We start from the raw sequence: 23739 nt of genomic DNA, 5'->3' as shown, positions 1-23739 counted from the left end.
TTATTCCCAAACCCCAAACTGGAGTGAGATGTTATGCACTGGAGTTCTGTAATCCAGATACTGCAGCTTCAGAGGGCACCCATCATACACTCTATATCCTTGTACACTTAGATCCATGCGCACAAGACACTGTTAAAGATTCACTTTTAAGTAAAGGCTTTTTTTAAAAAATACAAAAAATAAACACTACACTACTAGAAATGTAGCTTTTAAACCACGAAGCAATCAGCTTCGGAAAGCTCTTCTGTCATACCCGGAGAATGCCATGAATCACACACACATTAGCAGATGTCGTGTGCAAATCTCTGCTGCAACACGAGGACGACAGACCTCAAGCACTTTGGCATCAAAAAGACGTCTGCATTTTAAGCCTCCTGCTGACAGCCATAACACTGTTAATTACAACTTAGAGCTTACAGTTGTGGGAGTGTTGCACAAAATACCAGAGCAATAAAAAAAAACATTCTGCACCTGTTTTAATGCACAGAAAATTTATTTGAAACTCTCAGCCAATGTATTTGGGTCAACAGTTAACACCTGAGGTACTAGCTAAAGCATCATTTAACTCCAGGTGCACGTTGCAATACCAGCAAAAGAGCAAATTATTTAATAACCAGACGGACAGAGGTTTTGACGTAAGTCAAATCTGTGGTACAAGTAAACCTTGGGGAAAACTTTAAAAAACTTTGTGTCTAACCGTAAATATAATGAAAGGCTGGCCAGCCCCGTATGGTGTTTGCTGTAAGCCACCCCAAAAGGAATACAGTGGATATTAGAACTATATTCTTTTCACTACCAACTCAGCCTTGAGATACAACTACTGCAGCTACATCTCAGCACTTCATATTCCATACAAGTTTTGTGTAGACATCACAGAAACCGGAGTCAGTTTAAAAATAGAATCGTTCCCTTTCAAACAACTTTGTCAGGTTTGCTTATGAATACGGTTTAAAAATGCTTTTAAAAAATCGTATTTCTCATCAGAAGCTACCAATAATGTGTATTTTTTTTTTAGATATCTGGGTATGTTGTCACAATGTCACTACTTGGAGTTTTACCACATAGAGTAATGTTTCCTGGATGTTTCAGGGTAGATCAGAACTTAGTTTTCTAGGTCACCTTAGAGATAAAATCCAAGCTGATAGCTTCAAGTAGTATTTGTGCATTAACAATGCTTTTCTGCACACCCATTTTGCCCAGAAGGAGTATTTCCATCTGACAGAAGAGAAGGATGTTTTATTCCTTGACACATCTGCTCCCTATCCTTAAAGTACATCCTTCATCTGCACTAAACGTACTATCAGCTGAATTTATGAAACACTCAGGCACATTAAGTACCTGTAAATCTCTACTCAGCCCTTCATCAAGAAAGAATAGGAAAAGAAGGCAAGGGGAGAGGGACAGTGAGGGATCTGACTGGCAAAGTAACTGACAATCTCAAACATCACAGTCTTACATGAAATAAGAGCTGACACACTGACACTCTCACCTGTGAGTGATATTAAAAGAAGGCAAGATGAATTTTAAAATATTTTATTGTACAAAAGACGAACCGATCCAAGACTGAAACATTTTCTACAACTTTAAGAGTTTTATTCTGCAACTTGTGCTTCTACGTGCTTTTCCAAAAAGCCACGATAAAACAGCTCAGTAGTTCCACCTTCTTCTTACCAAGAGTATTGAACCAACTGTAGCTGTATCAAAATCTGTTGTTTATTCTTTGTATTCCAAGAACTGCTGAAGTCTTTTCTTATGTTCTGGAGACACTTGCACTGCACTAAAAAAGAAAACACAGAACATAAGGTTTTACATTAAATGTAATACACCACAAAATAATGCCTCAAGCCAAAACTAAGTATACATTGAAATAAACAACTACACTTGAGCTGAAATTTAGAAAACCCAGCTGTATGAAAAACCCACGTTCCAAGAAAAACAAACAAAGGTAGATATTAATAATTAAAAGTGTCAGTTCTTAACCCCAACAGCTTTCACTACTGAAAGACACTTGTCCTCAGAAACCTCATCCATTTCTTTAGCCATGTAAATCACGGAGTCATATACTGACAGAACATCCTGAATTGGAAAGGAACCACAAGGATCATTCATCTCCTGGCTCCACAAAGGACGACTTAAAATTAAACCATGCATCTGAGAGCGTTGTCCAAATGCTTCTTGAACTCCAGCAGGCTTGAAGCCTTTTCCAGTGCCCAAATGGCCTCTTGATGAATAAACCTTTTCCTAATATCCAATATGAACTTTCTCTGATTCAGCTTCATGAGCAATTGTTTACCTTGCAAGAATCATTTAAGAAAGAATCTCTCAAAAATGATCTTTCCCATACATCTAGTGCTTCCAAACTGAGTGACGTTTCATCCCCATGGAGATGGGCAGGTTCTGAAGGATGTTTCATTCCAAATATTTAGGCCAAGTATAAGAGTCTGCCTGCTGTGACAGCAGCTGAATCAGACAACCAAGAAGGGTGGGAATTTGATTATTTGGGGGCTCCACAGGTTTCTTAGAATTCTCTCCCCACTAAACAGATATTTGTCTCTAGCTGATTTACTTTCTTTTCAACAGCTACAATTTATTAAATGAGTGGTATTCATGAACCACAGCTAAAGAGTTCATGAAAAAAATCACTAAACATCTGCCCAGAAATCTTTGGTGAAGTTTCTAACAGGGACCATACACCTATGCAGTAATTTTGTAAGGTTGACCAAGCCAAAAAATACTAAAACACCATGTCAGAATAATGTCCTAAAGGGATTCTTGCACAAATATCCATTTTTTGTAGGTTCTACAGTAAGGTTTAACTGAACTAAATTTAGCAAGCAAGGATTCATGAAGCAGTTCTTACTTTAAGTGTTCTCCAAAGACAGTAGTTATCCGGTACAGTGCTGTTTTCAGAGACGCTCTAAGTGCAAATCTTAGCGTTTTGTAAGATGTGTCCACCAGACTTCCCGAGATCCTGGGAGGTTTACTGGAAACATGAGGCAGTTTGAAGTGTCTGTCTACAACCTAATTGAGAAAACAACATAGATGAGCTTATTTCATCTGTTTAATTACTTTATAACAGAACTAGCAACATGTCTATGTTAAATAAAGAACAAAAAAAGAAGCACGAGTTCAGAAATTCACTAAGATATGCATCTAGGATCAAGCTTTGTATTTAAGACCTTTCATTTCTAGGCCATCAATATGAGCATAGAAACATGCTCTGTGAAATAAGAGTCTCTGATTATGAGTCTTAAAAGCTAAGTACAGCACACACACTGCAGTACAAAACCATTGCTGTTCTTTATTATATGTTTCCTTACAAAAAAAAAAAAAAAGTGGCATTCCCCTTTCCTTCCCCCCAGTGCTGGATCTTGGAATAAATGACTTACACCAAAGAGCTTCAATAACCTCAACATTCTTTCCAAGAATCTCCTCCATTAAGGAAGTATAAAATGTGTATTCCAATAAGACATGCATGCCTTGAAAACATATCTGTTTGTTTTTTTTAATACTCATTTCCAAACCTCGATAATTTGAGCAATTTCAGTAATGCCTTAGTGTTAGTAGAGAAACACCACACTGATCTTATCTCCTGTAATTTGCAGTATCTCCAAATGCTCCGGGTTGCACAAGGAATTGTGTACAGCAACTAAAGATGAAGCCCTAACTATGCTTAAAATATAGTAAGTTTGCTGCATCCCTGAAACAAGGTTTAACTGAACACTTTGCACCACTTATTTTTAAGTGAACAATTCCAGTAAAAAAAAAAAAAGTGGCTTCTACATTTCATAAATCTAACGAGGTTTTTATTCATCTGTTCCATACTGAACATAGTGGCTACTAGCTGTTTTATTTAGGTTAACTGCAGATGAGAAGCCGTTTATGGCAGTGACAACTTTAATGTTATGATTGGTCAAATATAAAATTAACAAAACTCCTTCTCCTGTAATAAACTTGTTCAGTGGTAAGGAACAGTTAATGGTTCTCACCTCCTGAAGCGTCAGTAGAGTATTCAGGATAGCTGGCAGTGTAGTTTGAACAACTCCAAATTGGTCTTCTGTAAAGGAAGCTGCTACCAGATGAGACAGACCTTTGGGGAGAGAAAAAAAGTTCACTATAATTACAGGACTCTCAACCTGCGAATCATTTACAAAAATCACATTTTTGCCTGAAGATTCTACTAATGTGGTGGAATTCTTAAGACTACAGGCAAGTAACAGGCACCTCAGCTTTGACTTGCTTCAGGACTAAATCAGACACTGGTTTGACGGCTGTACAGTTGCTTGAGATTAATAAATGAAGTGATATGGTAAATAAGATAAATTTTAAAAGAGGATTGGCTCCCTTTGCACTCCTCTAATCGGAACTGTACCTGACATCAGCCAAAAGACAAAACCTGTTTCACAATCCCAGCTATACAGAAACATTTCTGGATCATTTAGTTTTTTGTTCAGCTTGTACAAGAACTTTACTACTCTGAAGGGAAATCCGGATTTAGCTTCCCCTTCTTGGTTTATTACTTTATCATATTTTTTAAATTGTACAGCCTAGCCCCTTGGCCCCTGTTACAACAGAGATAGCACTTCCCACTCATTTGTGAAGCTGTAGGTATTATTCTCATCCGAGAACTGTATTTCTTGGCTCATCACCCTCAGTCTGGCACAGCCTGTCTTATCTGCCCATAAAACATCTAACCTAGGAAGCTGATCAATGTTTGCACAGTCTAATACTATAAAAGATTCCATAAACACTGGTGTTTGCTCTTGACTTTGAAACAAACAAGAAAATCCTGTTGTGCAACCGCATACTCACTGTTATTTTAAGTCTCTCTGGACTATCTCTTCCCAATTATTTTTTAATTTATTACTTAAGTGCCTCCATCACTCCCTCCCCCCACTCTCTGTGATTAACAAGAGAAAAATTCAGACCCTTTTTACAGAAGGTTTAATTCCTAAAAACATCGTAAGTTTATTACTGAAACTAATGTAAAAGAGATTCATGTTGGAGAGAAGCAACAGAAATCAAGTTCAGGAATTGCTACCAAAGCTCTACAGAACAAACTAAAGGTGCAGAAAAGCTGGGAACAGAAACTGCTTACCTTCCAACGCCCAGATGTGCATTTGGGCATCGGAGAAAACAGCTTGGATGGAAGCCTCTGGATGCTGAGAAGAAATCAAAGCATTCTGAGTGCAGTGTCACCAACATGGCAGGTTTCAAATAAGGTATTAGACATTTGACAGGGTCACATCCCTCAGAAAAGATCTGCAAGGCTAACAAATTTTCAGGAACACATAGAAAAATCTGATCTTTCAATAAATCAGAAGTTTTCTTGTGGCAGAAGCTGCCCACAAAACTATAGCTACAAATTGGAACTACCAAAAAAAAATAAAGCATATTAGCTAACAAGCTTCCAAGGGCTAAATAAGCAATACAATCCCTCCATTCCTATTGCATGGTCTTATTTGATTCAGTCTCCATTTCAATCTAACTGATCAGAAAACACTGCTGTACACGTAAGCATGAGTCATTCTCACATGCACAGAAAAGATCTGCATATAAAAATATGAGCTTTACTTGCAGGAAACATTTACAACTATGAAAAACAAAGATCTACTGTAGAGGAGAGTGCTTCTGTAAAACTTAACTGAATCTTGTTCAATTATGTGAAGAGCAATGCTCATTTGTTTTTCTGCATAAATGCTATGCAGGTTTAGTTTAAGCTCTCCAGTGCACCTGAAAGGCAGTAGTTATGTTAGTATGAGTATTTCAAAATGAGAAATTCCCAATATTCCACAAAAATAAAATTAACTGATGGAAAGAAATTAACTGGATTCTAACTTTAACTAGAGGCCATACCATCTAACAATTAGCATACAGAAACAATCGCATTTTTATGTTCTCACTTGTGTTTTACTACACAATACTTTAAGCAAAGTGCAGTTTATAAACAGCCTAGTTTAAACAAGTATTTGGATTATTTTATGCATGTATAGAATGCCTACTGCAGTAGGAATCAGTCACAGAATCATTCAGGTTGGAAAAGGCCCCTAAGATCATCTAGCCCAACCTTTAACCTACTACTGACAAGTCCACCACTAAACTGAACCACTCCACTATTTCCCCTTGTCTTAGCACTTGGTGTGTGAATCTCACAGTAAAAACAACAGTGTACATATGGAAAGCCTTAAATTAAAAAGAAATCATTTTATAATCATTGCTACGTGTAAGAAGCACAATGACAAAGCAGATCCCATCTGCTTGTTCATTTATAGACCATGCTGCTCAGTCACAAAACAAGCCCATGACTACCTTGCTGAAGAAATACATTATCAGTGCTCGTCTTGACAAGAAGTTTTTTATCTGAAAAGAAACAGAAGATTAAAAATATTGCATTTATCTGAAAGTATGCACAGTTGGACCTCCTCAACTCTACTATTTTTTTCCATAGCAAAAAAGAATTGGGTGTGGGGGGAAAGGTTTTTTTATTAAGTTATATAAGATAATTAGAGAAGGAAGTGTTCATTCAAAAAAAATGAAAAGTTCTTTCAGCAGAGAGAACACCTAAGCTGTGCTGGCTGTAACTTACATCTGTGCTGCAACTCTTATTCTACCTGTTCTTGCTTGTTCTGAAGCCATGTGTAAATAAAGCTGGGCTGTACCGCCTCACTGCCAACTCTTGCAAGAGAGACCACTGGGAAGGATTCGTGGTGGGAACCATTCATTTGCAGACCTACAAGAGAAATGCAGTTTCTTCAAAAAAGCAGTTGCTGTCACTTTAGCCCTAAAGAGATACATCTGTACTGACATCTGCTAGACCTATGACTAGAAGGCTAAGGACAAGTGGAGTGGAAAAGTGTCTACCTGATCCTGATGTCCACAGCTTTGGTCCCCTTCTCATAACATGAGGACTTTGGACTGATCCGTGCCAAGGTGAGTTTAAATCCAGAATTCCCACCTTGGAGGTTAAAGCAGGTGAACTGAAAGGAGAGCCGATATCAGACCCAGGTGATGTCTTTGAAGGTATTAGGGGCGATTTAACCAGGGATGCCATGGAGGCTCTGTGAATGACGTTAGACCTCTGTGACTGGAATGGCATGTCTTCTGTCACCGCAGCTCCTGACAACACAAACACACTGCGTGTAAACAAACAGGCTGGCTCGTATGCAATAGGTAATGGGTCTGCTATTTGATTGCTATTTCAACAACTTCTGTATTGTCAGAATTCTCATTAACAGACATTGTTCCCACTGTGGTCTTGCAAAGTAGTAAAAATCAACATAAGTATGAAGCATTTTAAAAGTTCATCAGTTAAGGGAGAAGATCTTTCTATACCTCCCCCCACTGCTAACTAGCACTACTATGTGCTGGTGTGTATCAACGTGAAGTGTACTTTTAGTATTAAGTACCAGAAAACAAAGCTGCTTAAGGACAATCCCTACATAAGAATGCCAATTCTTCCTAATTCTGCTTGGTAAGTTAGAAAGACACGTCAGTGTCAAATTCCAAGGCAACAGCAGCACTAGAAGAAATCCACCTCTGACGTGCCAACAATTCCCTGCTGCTCCCAGGACAGGAGCATACTTGTGTCCCAGGCACTGACTGCTACGGGATTCGGTTACCTGGCAGCTCTCGTGCTAACACAGCTCTGCTGCCAGGAACGATGCCTGAGTCCGTCATGTGAAACACCCCAAATGCCTGCCAACCGCACACAGCTCACTCAGGTCAAACTGGCTTTTCTTTCACTACCGTGATACTCGGTAAATTGCATGAACATATTCAAAGTCCCTATAACAACAAAACAAAGAGCAATTTTACCATCTTAAACTAATCACAAGAGCAGCCACACAAATTATAAAACCTTTCTTGGCAAGACTGAAGTTCTCCCTGTACTAGGCTCAACCACTTACTTGAATTGCGATAGTTACTTTCTTAATTAATGCAAGTGTGGAAAAATACACTGTATAGAACACATCGCACAAAGCAAACCAAGCAAGCATGCTCTTTCAAAGTTCTCCATTTATTCTGGGGTTATTGCAACAAGAATAATTGAAATGAAACTGTGGGTGGGAAGTGTTTGTTTTTATTGTTTCCATTTATTTGCAGAAAACCCCACTACTCATTTTTCCATAGAATTTAATTCCCATTAACGTACCTATGTGTAATGCATAGGTATTTCCATGCTTTATAAACTCTTACGAGCATCTCCTCACAATACCTGGAGTCTGTGGAAGTACTTTCATCTCTCCTGCTTGCTGTTTTGCTCTCCCATTTGCTGCTGCAGCTTCCTGCTGTGCGATCAGCCGCTGGGTCAGATCGGTTAGAAGACTCAAACACTCCCTTGATATTGCAGTCCAGTTGTGAGGGTGCCCACCTAGCAGTATGCAGACAAAATGAAATGCAGTAGGCATGTTTGATCCTGATGTTCATCACTGCATCTGTTCTGACAGTGCACATTTGCTCTCAGCTTAAGCTTCAAAGACCATAGCACCATTCAATTTCTGAAAAGCCACAGTGTTTTCACTGTGACCATTTATTTATACTGAAAGGAAAATGAAAACACGGACAGATTCTACTCCCTGTCAATGAGTAACTCTAAAGAAGACTTCAGCAAAACCCATTAAGCAAGTGGAAAATGCAGGCAGTTTGGCCCATCAGATTTGAAATCTGCCAAACAACTAAAATGAACCAAGTGATACCAATGGTGGTGGTAAACAATTCTGAAGTAGTGCAAACATCAGAATTCCTGATGAGGTGCCATAAAGTTTTTGAAGTCTTTTAGGCAGTTTCACTTGCCCTTCTCTGCCCTATCTTTGTATATAGCAAGAGGTTTGTGTACTAATTAGAATCATAGCCATTGTTTGCTTTCAAAACTCCAGTGGTGACTCATTATTTATGCTCAATTTAATCTCACATCTGACCATTAGGCTTACATACACATCTGTTAGATTACTCAGTTTAGACTATTTGATTGGTGATGTCAAGAGGACCCTGCTTTCAATACTTTAAGACCTGTGTTTCCTCATGGCTGTCATTTAAATCAAACAACAGGGACCGATATTTATTGAGTTTAGTAGATGAAACAATATGAATACAGGTAATTAAGCATTCTTTTGGAACAAGCATCAGAGAAATGCTTTTACTTATGAGGTCTTCCAGCTTACATAGCATACATCATAGCATTCAAAAAAAAAAGACTAGTCAAAGCATCAACTAGCATTAAAAAAAAAAAAAAAAAAAAAAAAAAAAAAAAAAAAAGAATCAACATGAGAGCGCTTTTATAATTACCTGGCTGACTAAGGCTAAAGACTTCCTGCCGTCGAACGGGGGAATACTGGGAAAGCAGCATCAAGTCTTGTAAGGCTAAGAACTGCAAAGGAAAACGTTTTAGTTCACACAAAGTCCAAGTGGGTTCCTTAAAAACTGTAGTTCCACAAACAAATACAATCGCTAATGGAGACAAAGTTTACAAAGACTAAAACCAGCACAGTGACAAGAAAAAAAGAGGCAGTAAAGGACTGCCATGTCCCTGGAACCACTTTGGATGGGGCTACTGAATAGAGCTTCAGAGAACTTTACCGTTCTTTAAAAATGACCTACCACACTATTTTTTTTTTAATTTTTTTTTAATCTTAACAGCTAACAACGCGGACAGAAAGAGCTCAGAAGTCTGAAGACAGAACTGCTTTAGCAAGCCAGAGCTCAGCTGCAGCGTGCCATACAGTACAAAACCTAATACTGCTTTCTTCATGTAATTAAGTAGTTAACGTGGCAGTCCAATGACAGCCAGATTTCTCTCACTATGCAAGACCCAATTATAAGCTAGACACTTCAGTAACTGCTGAGATTATAAAGTAGACTGTGCTGTGCTCAATTCTTCCCCACAGATCCTTTGATAACACAAAGCTTAAAACACAATTCAAACGAATTGCAGCTTATTATACCTTTAGTTTTATCACAGATCCATATAATCATTAAGTATGGAACTTCCACGTGCAGAATATTACCTTCATTTATGTGATGCTTTTTATATGAGGTCAATTTTATTTAATTGTAACCAATAAATTTGATTAATGTCTACCACAGACAGACCAAAATTCTTCTCCTTTACTCACAGATTTCAGTTGTTTTTGTATTACTGTCTTTTCAGAAAAAAAATCTCAATTCCCAACAGAAATATGGAAATAATTTTTAATTTCAAGAGAGATCACATGTTAGAACTCAAACGTAAGCAGTAGGGACAAAACGTTAGAAGTGTACAAAGCTATGACAAAATTCCTGTTTACTTGACAGAGACCCAAAGCTGAAAAAATTAAAACAAAAAAATATATATTTTTTTTAACCTTTTGTATTATCATCAGTTCAAACTAGCACATTTGTTGCAGGCAAATACATCTCACCTCTAGTTAAAGTAGTCTGTCTTTTAGTCTGGCTAAAAGTAGTACAGCATAGTAAGCACCAGCAGATGTCACTACTAACCAAGTTTTCACCAAGTGAAACTGCCTTGTTGAGTGTTAAAGAACTAAGAACTGGTGCTGCAGTTAAAGTAACTGCTACACAGAAGATCAGTTTCACAATCACCTTCCTAGCACACATCTGTCCAGGAAGATGGTGGAAGACCACTTACCTTTATAATCAGGGGAGGGTTGCTGTTTAAGATTTTAGGCAGGCACTGGTCTGTCTCCTCAGCAAAAGTTGGCTGAACAGGAAAATGATGTGTCTGAATATAAACATCAGAAGCTGTGTTATTCAGAGCAAAACGTAAGGAAAAAAGCTTATGAAACACCACACCTGAGCCGCTACTTGTTAGAGGAATGATGAACTACAAAAGCACATACACAATTGCTTCAACTTCCTGTAAAATAGCTTTGAAACTTAACAGAAACAGCAAGAAAAGAAGTCTACTCTTTACATTTAAAACCGCAGTCTTAGAAAATCCAACTATATTTATCTTCAAATACCTTCCACGTATCCATATAGTTAGGTGCATCATATTGCTACAACAGTACTCTAGAATACATGTCTGGGGAAAAAAAAAAAATCTAGTAACACCACACACAGAAACAAGACAAATCTACACTATACATCTGTCTTGTATAGCGTAACCAATATGCTGAAAACCAGAGGGGTTTCCTCATCAAATAATGAAAGACTTTAGAGTTCCTCTCTTACACTGTTTCACTGATACACTAAGAAATTCTTAGCCATGACATCCACATTCTGTGATTTGACAAATTAGTTTCTGATCTTGCAGCTACATTGTTTAAAATGTAAAGTACAGTGCTTAAAAGTTTTATCAAATATTTCATCTTTTTAATACTACTAAACACGAACGAGTTTGGGCACAGATTACCTGTCTGTCCCATGTCACTGAACTTGTATTACAGACCATTGTTTTTTCTCCTCTTCCCTTTCCAACTACAAAATGGAAATTTATAACAGCAATTGCTTTCAAAGGGTTAATAAAGTGATTTCGTGTAGAACTGATCTAAGTTTACACCTTTACTGCCTTTTCAGTTAACACACTGCAACCATTTGCAAACAGCTCTGGAAGTGTTTTCAGCTAATCAAAAATTTCAGGCAGGTCAGCTTATCTTTTGTTCAACAGTCAAAAGGGCAACATCCATTTTATACTTTCACAACTGGATGCTTCTTTTCTTTTCCATACTTTTGTAACTGATACAATAATTAATGACTTACAACGTCCACTGGCACTTCAACTATTATCCTCTGAAACAGGTTGTTCAAACATCAGAGCTTCTGTTCAGCTGTCTACAGATTCTGACATCATTATAGCAGTTATGCTTGACTTGTTGGTAATTTTTCCATGTATAATCACAACATATAGTTTTTTCCACATATAATCACAACAGAGACCTTTTAAAATTAAAGCTAATACTCCAAGAAGCACTGTGTAACTTTTCATCCCTTGAGAGTGCTTCATAACAGTACACTGGCCAGGGATTTAAACTTCTCTAGTTTTCCAACTGATACGCAGTTTAAGGAAGTTTTCAAAAAAAAAAAAAATCCAAGTTAGATGAACACATTTTCCTCTATTCTTACAAAGAAATACCTGGGTTAGCCAAATATCAAAACCCCAATTCTCTGCTGGCAAGACTTTCTCCTCACCCCACTACCCCCCATCACCATCTGATTTATTTTTAATAAGATTCATTATATATTTAAATGATCTTTTTTTAGCCATATTAATTTGTAACAATGATTGAATGAAAAAGCAAAAATGTATTAATTCCCAAGATTGCTTGAAGTCTATTTTAATACTGTGGCCTGAATTCTATTAACATGTCTCTGCTTAGGAGAACTGTGGATTTTGATGGCTTGTTGAAATTTGACATTTCCAGAGCTTAGCTCAGAGAACACTGACATCATTTTCTTCTCTTTTCTATTCAGAAATTGGATTGAGAGTTATGTGTTTCCTGGATATATTATCTTCCCATGTAACCTGCAACTGTTTGTCACAAGTCTTTGTATAGACTCACACTCAAATACAAAATCACTGCATGGGAACATAGGCAGAGACCAAGCTAACAAGTCCTGCCAGGCGTTAAAGGGCCCTGTGCTGGCACAGCATCCTGACACCCAAAGAGGACAAAGAACATGGGGCAGTTCCTATGAAGTACAAAGATACTTTTTTGAAAAAAAGAGTATCTGTGAAGCACTGTATTATACCTTCAGCATTGTCACCACATACTAACCTCTGTAGCATAGATCTTGAAGAGTAACCAGGCAATGTACCAGGTAATCAGGAGAAATGCACCACATAACCAGGTATGGTAGAACAAAGAGAGGTCCAGTAAGCCACTCAGAGTGTCAAGGGGATGCAATTTACTGCAAAGAAAACATCGAGAAGATACAAATATTTTTATTACGGAAGACAGCTATAGTAACCTGTATTCTTGCAATTGATGCTATTGTAGTTGCCTTTTTCTTTTCCTCCAAAAAGTTTCTTAAAGATGCTATGGGATCCCATTTCTTTAATTTTTCAGTAACCGATTAAATTAAATTTAAATTACTGAAATTAAGGAAAAATTAATACTAAAGTATTAATGGCCACAGCCACTTAAGGTACTAAGAGCTCCAGCTTCCCCATTTCAAGAGAAATGATAGCCAAATTTAAAATGCAAATATGCTAAAAAAAAAAAAACACAGAAGCAGATAAAACACATGGGAGAGATCAGCCTCTTTTAGGTTTATGAAAATAAAGAATATCAAAGAGGATCTCTTAATGACCATCTGTAAGATGATTCCTGCTGGGGGGTGGGTTGGCTTTCTTTGGATTTATTTCAGAAGCTTCCAGTGCTCCCCAAGTTCTGCACTGGGAAGTGAGGAACAGAATCCTACTAAACACACACAAAAAAAAAAAAAAAACAAGTTGCAAAGAAAAACCAAGTCACTATGCTGGACTACTCTAGGAAAGGGAGCTGTTGGCAATATTCTCCTGTAAGTACTGTAAGCACAATGTGTTACCCACCTGTCTATGTGAAGATCCATTGTGGTACTTATCCATACTTTTGGGATATAACCTAGGGGAGAAAAAAATACAAAACAACAAAAACAAAACACTGAAACAAGTAAAACACTGACAAACGTACACAAACAGGCCAAAAGAAAGATCAAAGTAGAATGCATGTATAGAGACAGAATGGCCTCGTAACGCGTGCACTAGAAAACAATCTGCCTTTGGGTTTTCTTTGTTTTGTTTTTCTAAAAAATAGGAACAAGAGAATGAGAAAAGGCTTCGGGACAGCAAATTTACAGTGAGATGTAGATCTTATTTCGAGTTTTCTTGCTAGCTTCTCAGCAGTGGAATTATTTCTGTTTCTTCCCTAACAAAAGAAGGCTAACATCAATTAATATTAATTCTCACCACAGCTCAGGCAGCAGCAGAGTGCTTTTAAGAGAGTGTCAGCACAGTGTCCAAAAACACAGATTTTCAGGCTAGAAAATTACTGTTCCCCACTGTCTTCATGGAATACTGTCACATTCTTACAGTGTTACCAACTAGATAAGAAATCCTTACAGAAGGTGCTAATCTCCTTGGAGAAGAAACATTTCTCAGATACTAAACAAAATTCTAAGATGCTTTAAGAATTAATACTAGTGTATGAACACTGTGCCTTTTCTCACCATTTTAGAGAGCTGTTAAATCTATTTGCTTAAATAAGCCTCTATACCTGCAGCAAGCTACTTGAGGGGCTGAAAAATAGCATAAAATGCCTGCCTGCCTGAAATACTCAGTTTTCAAAAATACAGGAATTAAAAAAAATTAGAGAACTTAGGAATCCTTACCAAAAAAGTAATACGCGACACAGAAGTTTCTGACCAAATACAGCGATTCCGCACAACTGTGTTTAACGAGGAGAGGCAAAGATCTTCTGAAACGTAAGTACTTGTATTGCTAAAAACAAAAACATTAGTTTAATAGTTTAATATTCTGCATTCACAACAAGGCAATGAAACGGTAAAAAAAAAAAAAAAAAAAAAGACACTGTACTTAAACACTCGCGGTCTAGACAAATTTTTTAAAAATAGGTTAAGGCAATGCTAAGTACTACTTATTCTCCCAGGCTATTTCTGTCATTTTATAATTTTCTCTAGTTTTCATCCCTTTCCTTGTAGCAGTATGAAAACAAAGGATAGGGAAAAAGTGGCTGTATACAATGGGAAACAATTTAAAAAGCTGCCTAATGCAAAACAAACAACAGGGACATTTCATCTGCTAGATTTCAGGTTAGATAAACAAGTGTTCCATTAAAACACCGGGAAAATTCAGATATCTGAGTTATGTTGTCAGTAATCCTCCAAGCAGCAACAGTGGTGTAATACTGATGCCTTTCTCCGTGCAAACAAATTGCATCTTTCCAAAAGAACAAAGCAACCTGTCTGACACTGTATGTAAACGAAGCAAAAGCAATTTTATTTTTTATTCAGCTAAGCTGCATTTACAGAAAAAAGAAATAATATTTGAATAATACAATTCTAAAAAATACTAACTAGAGCCATCACCAAAATGATGCTCAGTGTGCTGACAAACCAAATGGTTACAGATTGACTAAAACGTGTTCCACCAGTACAACCAACCTTGTTTAAAGGCACATTTTGCCAAATTGGTTGGACTTTGTAAATCTAGGAATCATGCAAAGTTAGCGGCTGCTGGGACTACATGAACAGAAGAAATATTTCTGAGCTGATGTTTCACAAGTGCCCCTTACCACTTCTCACTGGTAAGATTTCAGAACTGCTAGAGGCCCCTCTGAAGGAATTAATGCTATTCCTGTTTCATAGCATCACACACACATGAAGTACCTTTGGATGTTGAGTTTTAAGCAAAATTCTATATGCTATTTAGACTTTAAATTACGTCTTATTTTTTATTTTTTTTAATACTCATGATTTGCAGCTTTTAGGTGACCCTTATTGTCAGTTCCTGAAGTTAACGATCAGTTTGTGGATATTCTCTGTTTTCAGCAGCTCACTTTCTGCAGTGATCAACCTTAATCAGCTTTCAACACACAACAGAGGGGCTCTGTCAGTCTGGATTTCTATGTTCATTTGAAAGGTGCTGAGCAGGAAGAAGGAAGGTGAACACCACTGGCATCTGAAGCTATGCGAGTACACGCTTCATCTATTAGTGAAAGTTTGCCGACAGCTGGTACAGCCATATTTAAGAAAAAAAATCAAGGCTTTTTTTGTCAGTTTCACTTAAACATGTCTTTCTGCAAAGGTGTTTAAATCTCTTACCTGTATAATTGGAAATGGCAAATAATTCATATTGTTAATAAGATACAAGAGGCTGTAACTGTATCCAATGAAAGCTCCAGAAAGCAGAAAAAAGAGGTGATACTCATTTAGGCACATCTGAGGAACAGCATTTTCTGGGCTAAAATAGAGAACTTAATATTAAATCAAAGCTTAAAAAATAAGTAGTCATTCTAATCTTCAGAAGTTTGAATCAGAAGTTCAATTTTACTCTCCTGATCAGTACACGTGATGATATCTCAGTAAGTTTTTTTTTCCTAAAGTAAAACTCCCACTACCTACATTTGTAATTTATGTACAAGGATGTTTCTTATATTTAGTACATCACATCAACCAGAAGACTGAGAATCAGTTCAAATAACCGTTCTGTCATGGTTCAACTTTCCATTAACAGTTCCAGCAATTCCATTTTTCTGGCCCGGTTATCTCTCTACGCATCACAATATTTATAAAATAGGCTGCTGCCTAACCTTTATTAAAGGACATCAACAAATGATTTGCTTGTTTTTGATAGCACTCAAATTTTAGCCTTCTATTTAAATAAAGGCCATCAGTAAATGCACTTTATAACATAAATTCTTTGCGTAATTTATCCTTAACACTCACGATTACCTTTCTGAAGGTGTGCAGGGAACAGCAAGAAACTGGAACTTCCCTTTTGTCATAACCGCAGCGCACCAAGCAACCAGCATTCCCATTACAGCATGAACAGCTGAATGGATAACTTGCTGAGGATGAATAATTTTTCCTATCAGCGCTAATCGGGAGCACGGTATCGATGGCACAACTGTAAATAAAAGCCAAAAGTGAATTTTCAGTGGTTACTGATAAAAATACCGATAAAAATAGCTTCTCCCTACATTAATTTATAAAGAAATCTGTCAGTGCTAAGTACACTGAATGTAAACGCAAATCCCTTAAACGGCCATCCCTTTTAAGGCAGATTTTATAGCGAGTTCAGCAATGTGTACAACCCACCTGCACAGAATTCAACGTTGAAGATGCTTATTACCAGTATCACCACAGACATGAGGAGGATACAAAAGATGACGTACGAAGTATACAAATCATTGAAGGAATCTAAAATAAGAAAAAAACAATTATGGCTCAGAAAAGTGCAGTAACACAGCAGTGACATTAACAGACATTTAACAGAGTGAAGGAAGGTACACACCAGGAAGATAAGAAACTCCTGACAAAGTGATTTATTTTTTTTTTTGTCTTTCAGGCCTTTACATTTTCAAAGGGGAAAAGAAATCAAGTCGCTCTGCCTCAAGCGACTAACTGCACACAGGTATCAAGCTTCCAGCTAAATACTTCCCTTAGTTTTATGGGCGTACACTGGAGGGAGAGAGTCCCCCACATTGAACACAGTCTTTTGGGAATTCCACTTGAAATTCAAAGCATTGTGATGAGAGGAACCCGAAGTTCTTCATGGAAGGAGCAGTTGCCCATGGGGGAAAGGGGAAGTGCATTCAAGTACTCAAAGCAGAGGGCTGCTTCTATCACCTCATGTTTTTTCTCTGAAAGATATACTTGCTTGTTATCGCTACCTAGAGAAAGCCACGGCTCTGGTGGTTGTAACATAGAAATTTACATCTCAAAGCCTGCACAACACTTAGCAACGCACAAAGAGGGGCAACGCAACGCCAGGCAGCCCCTACTCATTGTGAGACCGAGCCCAACACAGAGACGGGACAAAACCCACAGAGGAGCTGTGGTGCCCGTGCCACCCACCGGCGATCCAGCGCAGCGGGCGGAGCGGCTGCGCGCGGCCGAGCAGCACGAAGGCGGCGGTGCAGGCGGGCAGCAGCAGCACGGACCAGGCGACGGCGGCCGCCAGCCTCCAGCCCAGCACCTGCAGGAGGCAAAACAGCGTCAGGGGGTCGGGGGGGTGCGGCGGGACCGGGTGGGGGGCAAGGAGGGGGTCGGGGCCGCGCTCACCTGGCGGAGCAGCGCCCGCTGCCGGCACGAGGCCGCCGCCGCCGCCTCCATGGCCGGGCCCGGCCGCCCGCGCCGCCGTTCGAAGCGGCCGCCGCCCCCTTCCGCTGAGCGCTGAGGCGGCTTCCGGTGCGAGGCACGCCGGGAAATGAGCGGGAAGGCGGCCGCTGGGGGGGGGGAGCGCGCCCAGGTGTAAGGGGGAGAGGGGGCGGGGAGGACTACAAGGCCCAGCATGCACCGCGCGCCTCTGGGGGGTAGGGGGCGGGGCGGGCTCCGCCTGAGGCGGGGAAACGCCCTGGGGGGGGGAGGGGCACCTTAGGGTCGGCCCCTGTGGGGAGTCTGAGGTGCCCGCCCACCCCAACCAGCCCCGTTTTCAGAATTTTAAGTTTTTTAAAACATTTTTGACAGTAACACGTGTCAAAAACGGTATTTTTGTGTCCCAATAGCTACAAAGAAAGAGGAAGTGGCCACGCAGGAGGAAAGATTCTCACACTGACACACGCAAATAAAATCGTGTCACGGCTTTTAATGATCGTTTTTGTCTGGCATAGATATTTATTTAAATCTAACATAACTTCTACTTAGGGAATACTCTGGTTTTTCACGTATATGCTTCTGGATGGTGTGCTCGCAGAGGCCTGGCCGTGGCTCGTCTCCTGGACTCGCTCCCCGTCATCGCCTCCATCCCACGGGATTTGGGATTCGTCTCCCTCCAGCAGCGCGCCCGGCCAGCAGGGAGCTGAGGCTGAAACCACGCCACAGGAGGAATGCAGAATGCAGACCGGGTGTACGGCTCAGCCACAGCGTCAGCCCTGCGCAGAGAGCACACCCATGTCCCTGTACACACAGCTGCTGCTCCAAAATACCACGTCACAGACACCACGGGGGAAACACTGCTTCCTTCCAGCATTAAAAGCAAAGGGGAACACAAATATAGTTGATTTTTGCTTAAGTTTGACTTCCAGAATTAAATTCTAATAAATACTTATTAGAAAGGACTAAAGGTCGCTTTTGAAATGACCTGAGGGATAGAGAACATTATCTAAATACATGTTATTTAAACATTTCTTTGTCAAGAGTAAGCCTTAAATGAAAGAAAGGTAATTTGTCATTGTTCCTCAGTCTTTCACATTTTTATGGCTATATTTTAACATTACAACTGGAAGAAAAGCTAATAAATGTTATTTATATGTGGATGCCATTTGGCAGAATCCAGCTGTTAAACCCTTTTCCGGAAAGAGTTTCAAAATATCTGTGTCCCTAACCAGAGGATAATGTTTTCAAGTGGTTACAGAAGAAATCTGAGATTTGAACCTTACCTTATTTACTGAGCTTTTATTAGTGTTGTTCCATTGTGAGCAGGGACAATAGGTGCAGAAAAATCCACTTCAGGGGCATCAAAGAAGTAAGCCTAAGTTATTGAAGAGAGGAAAAAAAAAAAAAGACCATTTAGAAGGAAACACAGTGCTGCCTCACCAACCCCCGTTCACACTTTCCACATCCACTGTTCATGGGGTGCTAACACAGAAATGAAACAAAAGACTTCAATTGTTTCTAAGTGTTTTTTGTCAGATTAGAAATATTCAAAATAGTACTCGAAACAGGACTTTTAAATGTAACAGCAGCCAGCACTTAGCTTCTCAAGGCCTTTGAAATGATCTGTACTGGAAGAGACAGGACTGCAGAAATTTACTTGACTGTTTGCTGATTAACAGATGAAGCTCCAGGCAACCTATAGGAACAGGAACTCCCAGCTGACTCCTGTGTTTTGCCCTCTTCCTGCATGCTGAGCAAATTTATCTATTCTGGAAACTGAAGTGGGGTCAGAACTAAAGCCAGTACCGTATCATTCCACTTAGTACAACAAGGAGACAAAACATAATTTAAGTCCTTGACATTATGCATTTCAGTAGCATCATGGTCTTCTGCTTTCAAAATGCTGATTTACTAAGTTCTGGCAAGTTTGTATTTTTATATATTAAACTCATAAGCACACACTATAAACAGAGCATTTAATCATTTTAAAGGATTAACTAAGCATAGTATTTGTTGGAATACGCTGTCACTGGATACAACAAAGATTAATGCTTTGCTGACACTACAATGAATTCCAGATAAAAATTCTGTTCTGTGAGTAATTGTGTTTTAAAGCTATCTTCATTATTGTTTGTTATTGGCACTGTCAGTCGGATTGGCATACATTTTTGAAATAATGAGAGATTTTCCTTTGGAGCCTTTTCAAAGGTACTTCTTGTTTCTTGATTAAAAAAGACTTTCTAGCAACGAGCCAGCCCCTCCCTCCCTGCACCGTACCATGCTGCAAGCCCCAGGTAATAGCGGGTTAAAGAGGAAAGGCAGTGCTATACCAAACAGCCGACGGACAGCAGGGCGTGGAGCAGAATAATGGCCCCCACAGTCGCCAGCGCAATCCTCCGGTTGTCATCTCTGACGGCAGGCCAGAAGGTCATCACCAAAACAGACCCCGAAAGGCACAGGGAGAACATCACCAGGACCCAGCGCACCACTTTTTGTGGAATAATCCATAAAATCTGCAAGGGAGGAAAACAACCGTCAAATAGACTGTGTGAAACAATGATTCATTTATTGAATGCATTGTTCTCTGACATTTCACCACGTCCAGACAATTTGTGCACAAATTAACTCAAGCTTTATTTGAGGAATGAACAATGCTAATAGCAGCCACAGAAGCAAGAAGCTTTACTGGCACGCATGACAAGTTCACATCCCCTGAGTTATCCCTTACTTGGATTTGCTGCCTCTGGGGAAATGACCTGCCCCAGACTTTTTGGGACCACTTGATGCTAGACAAGCTTGAACAAAAAGCTTTGTTTTAGCCAAGCAAGATGAGCAAAATTTGTCCATTCCCCAAGACTTTGATCAATATGAACAATCTTTTAAGAAATAGCCCTGTTTTTAAACCAGGACATTTTTCAGGGCATGTAATGTAGGGACACGCTCCTTAGGCCATACGTACCGCTGTGGGGATATAAACGAAGAGGGAGTAGCCATATACACACACTATCTCCAGGAATGAGTACGAGACGATGTTCATAACTTTACTGTTCCTCCACATCAGAAATCCCCAGAGAGCAAGGGGAACAAGCCAAGCGTATGCAAAAATTGTTGTTGCTGCTATGGACACTGGAAACATGTCAAAAGATTTAACATTGTATTAGAATACAAGCCAGAATCAAATGTATGAAGCATTCAGCATGAAAACTAGAAAGCTGCTTTTGAAAGTAATTTCAAAAGGTAAAGCATAAATTTATTAATAAATTGAGAATTCTGCATTTATAACCACTTCATACCAACTATTTTGCCAGCATTTCAAATTATTTTAGAAGTAAAGAGTTCAGAAACTGTTCTATTGTCATTTTCAATTTATTTATTATACTTGGGTGTAAAATGCTATCATTTTCAGTGTGAAAAGAAGAGCCACATAGGAAAGAAAATCTTTCTTAGAAGTTGAAATTCAGCTACTGACAGATACTGAAAAGTGAGAGCAGAATGCAGACATGCTGCAGGTTCATGCCCTCAATGCTAAATTTTGCTAAAAAAAAAAATTGAGAGAACACGGCCACGAGTGTCAAATCTACTCAAGTAGTTTCCCAGCAGACATCTATGTTCTGCAGGGACAGCAGTCTCCTTCAAGCTATAAGAACAGGCAAATGTAATTGGCTTCTGAGTCTGACTTCACTGGAGCACGTATCAGTTGGGCTTAGTGCTCAGTCTTCCAGAAGGTAACCACTTCCAGCTCTCGATAGGTGATGTGAGTAAAAACCCAACTCAGTCATTTCCTTTCTGAGGCCTGCAGGCTCCTGGGTGTCCACGGGCCCACGAAGGCATCTACAAAAGCACCACAGTGGCCACTGCTGGACACACGCACTAAAGCTAGAAAAATAACTATTCTAATTATTCCTGGCTGCTCTCCTAAAACTTTACTTTGCAGCTACTTTATGCTTCCCAGGAGGGGGGGTCTGCCAGTTACAGCCCACTTTAAGGACTTCTTTAACATGTCTAAAAATTTAAAGAAAGCAGTAAGTCAAAGCTATGGCCTGTTTTTCACATCACTGCACTAGCACATTAAAACAAACAAGCAAACACACAAAAAGCCCTCAGGACTGTACTTACAAACCTTTTCTGAACTCGGGCACATAGTGGTACGTCGGCTTGCCCAGATGGATGAAGAAGTTTGAGAGATTGCCACTAACAGCAATGGCAAAGACAAGCGTGGTGCATATCCAAAAGGGACCTTAAAAGGAAACACAAGTTCAGTAAGAAAATAAGGCAGAATAATTGTAAAACAGTACAACTCTGAATGCTTAGTGCAGAAGAGAATGCCTCACACCCCATACCTACCATAGAGGTCGGGATTGCTGCGGATATACAGCCTTACAAAGTTCCTCCCTGGTACTGGAAAAACAGAACCCTTGATTCGGTCCAGGACCTATGAAAACACACAGATTTATCTGATTGGAAACATGGAAAAACAAAAAATCCTCAGTGTCTGGATAAGGCATGACTCAGATAACAGTTCTCCTCCTCTGATGAGGAGCATTAACCTGGTAAGTGTCCACATCGAAGAATGTCTGGTAGTACTCAAACGTCCAGAACGGGGCACTTTTCTTCTGTCCCGCAAGCAGCTTCATGGTGCAAAAAAGAAACGTGGAAAACGTTACAAGCACGCAATTTATGCATTCGTGGTTTGTTTACACAGTAAATGTCCACAAATGACATCATTTATAGCACAGGCCGCCTTCCGTGTCACAAGCTCCCTGACTGACAGCTGCACTAGCGGAGCCTTCAGACAACCCCTGGGCGTTTCAAAGCTTCCTGCCCTCCTGGCGGAGCCACCAAGCCCAGAACTGACAGAGACACCGCGCTGGGCTTTCAGCTTCTGCTGTGCCAGCAGGTGGGCACATCTGCTTGGCTCAAATCACCGCGATTTATCTACAGATAAATAGATAGGAGAGGCTGCGACAGCTGAAGAGCCCAGGCACGTAAGGAAGCAGGGCTTTAAATCACCCGGCACAACCCCCCGGTGCCCCCTGGCCATGCTCAGCCCTCACCTCTGTTTTATCCGAGTCATCGGTGCCCAGCAGCTCGTCGTCCTCCTCCCTGCCGGGCTCCTGCTGCCGGCCCCGCTGGCTCTTGGTGCCGTCGGCGGGCTCCTCGATGCTGATGGTGGTGGCGTCGGGGTTGGCCGCCAGCAGGCTGGCCGCGTCGGCGAACTCTGCGAGCAAGCACAGCGCGGGCCGGGCAGGGCGGTGAGAGGCTGCCCCCACCCGGCCCCACCCGGCCCTGCCCCGCTCCCCAGGCCGCGGGTTGGGCTCCCGCCGCCCCTCACCTGGGAACTGGAGCCCGTCCGCAGCCGCCATGCAGCCCCTGCCGAGCCGCCGCCGCTCTGAGCGCTTAAAGGGGCCGCGCACGCCGCGCCCCGCCGGCCAATGGGAGGCCGCGCTGCTCGCCTCTCCTCCCCCGCCCCTCGCGCTCCGGAGGAGGCTCGCGGCGTAGCGCTGCGCGGCGGCCAATCGGAGGCGCCGCGGCGCTTCCTGTTCCGGCTCCGCCCGCGCCGTTAAAGGGCCCGCGGCCCTGCCCCCGAGGGGCGGGTGGGAGGCGGGGCTGGGGGCTGGAAACGGGGGGTTATGGGGTGGGACATAAAAAGTGCCTGCTGGAGGGCGTCTTACGGGTATATATACACACAGCTTAACGTGCTTGTGTAGGTGCAATGCCCCTTTATGTGTGTAAACATACACAGTAATATATGGGTATTTAAATAAATACAATACCGATTTTTATATGTTTATATATAAAATGCAGTCTATATTTTGCAAATACAAATACAGTGTGTATTTTATATATAAATATATATGGTAATATATATGTATTTTAAAGTATTATATGGGTAAAATACATTATTACATATATACAAAATACATGTGTATTTTGTGTCTCTGTTTTAAATAAATATACACACATATATATAATTTTATATAAAAT

General features: G+C 40.3%; 2 protein-coding genes across 5 annotated transcripts; both read right to left on the bottom strand.

Annotated features, from left to right (window-relative positions):
• Positions 1-1531: 1531 nt before the first annotated feature.
• NDC1 (NDC1 transmembrane nucleoporin) lies at positions 1532-17813 on the bottom strand. Of its 2 annotated transcripts, XM_084291455.1 has the most exons (18): positions 17722-17813; positions 17515-17635; positions 16756-16857; positions 16390-16564; positions 15760-15898; positions 14308-14416; positions 13490-13541; positions 12714-12846; positions 10625-10717; positions 9286-9367; positions 8216-8371; positions 6862-7116; positions 6612-6730; positions 6310-6360; positions 5099-5162; positions 3990-4090; positions 2861-3021; positions 1532-1777 (listed from the first exon to the last, which is right to left on the bottom strand). In XM_084291455.1, exons 1-18 carry the CDS (start codon positions 17770-17772, stop codon positions 1714-1716), a joined length of 2028 nt encoding a protein of 675 aa, XP_084147581.1. In that variant the 5' UTR covers positions 17773-17813; the 3' UTR covers positions 1532-1713. The 2 variants fall into 2 exon arrangements, with proteins under 2 accessions (XP_084147581.1, XP_084147582.1); XM_084291456.1 differs by lacking the exon at positions 17515-17635 and having other exon boundaries at positions 17722-17810.
• Positions 17814-18230: 417 nt separating this feature from the next.
• Positions 18231-23212, bottom strand: YIPF1 (Yip1 domain family member 1). Of its 3 annotated transcripts, XM_084290826.1 has the most exons (10): positions 23087-23212; positions 22809-22972; positions 22302-22382; positions 22099-22186; positions 21875-21991; positions 20714-20880; positions 20085-20267; positions 19038-19129; positions 18708-18739; positions 18231-18530 (listed from the first exon to the last, which is right to left on the bottom strand). In XM_084290826.1, the coding sequence occupies exons 1-8, from the start codon at positions 23115-23117 to the stop codon at positions 19043-19045; spliced, it is 918 nt and encodes a 305-aa protein (XP_084146952.1). In that variant the 5' UTR covers positions 23118-23212; the 3' UTR covers positions 18231-18530; positions 18708-18739; positions 19038-19042. The 3 variants fall into 3 exon arrangements, with proteins under 3 accessions (XP_084146952.1, XP_084146953.1, XP_084146951.1); XM_084290827.1 differs by lacking the exon at positions 18708-18739 and having other exon boundaries at positions 18231-18618; XM_084290825.1 differs by lacking the exon at positions 18708-18739.
• Between the last annotated feature and the right edge of the window lie 527 nt (positions 23213-23739).

This window comes from Netta rufina (genome assembly GCF_964035555.1).
Source record: "Netta rufina genome assembly, chromosome: 8".
Lineage (NCBI taxonomy): Eukaryota > Metazoa > Chordata > Aves > Anseriformes > Anatidae > Netta > Netta rufina.
The sequence above is the reverse complement of the archived record's forward strand: the minus strand, read 5'-3'. Positions and strand labels throughout refer to the sequence as shown.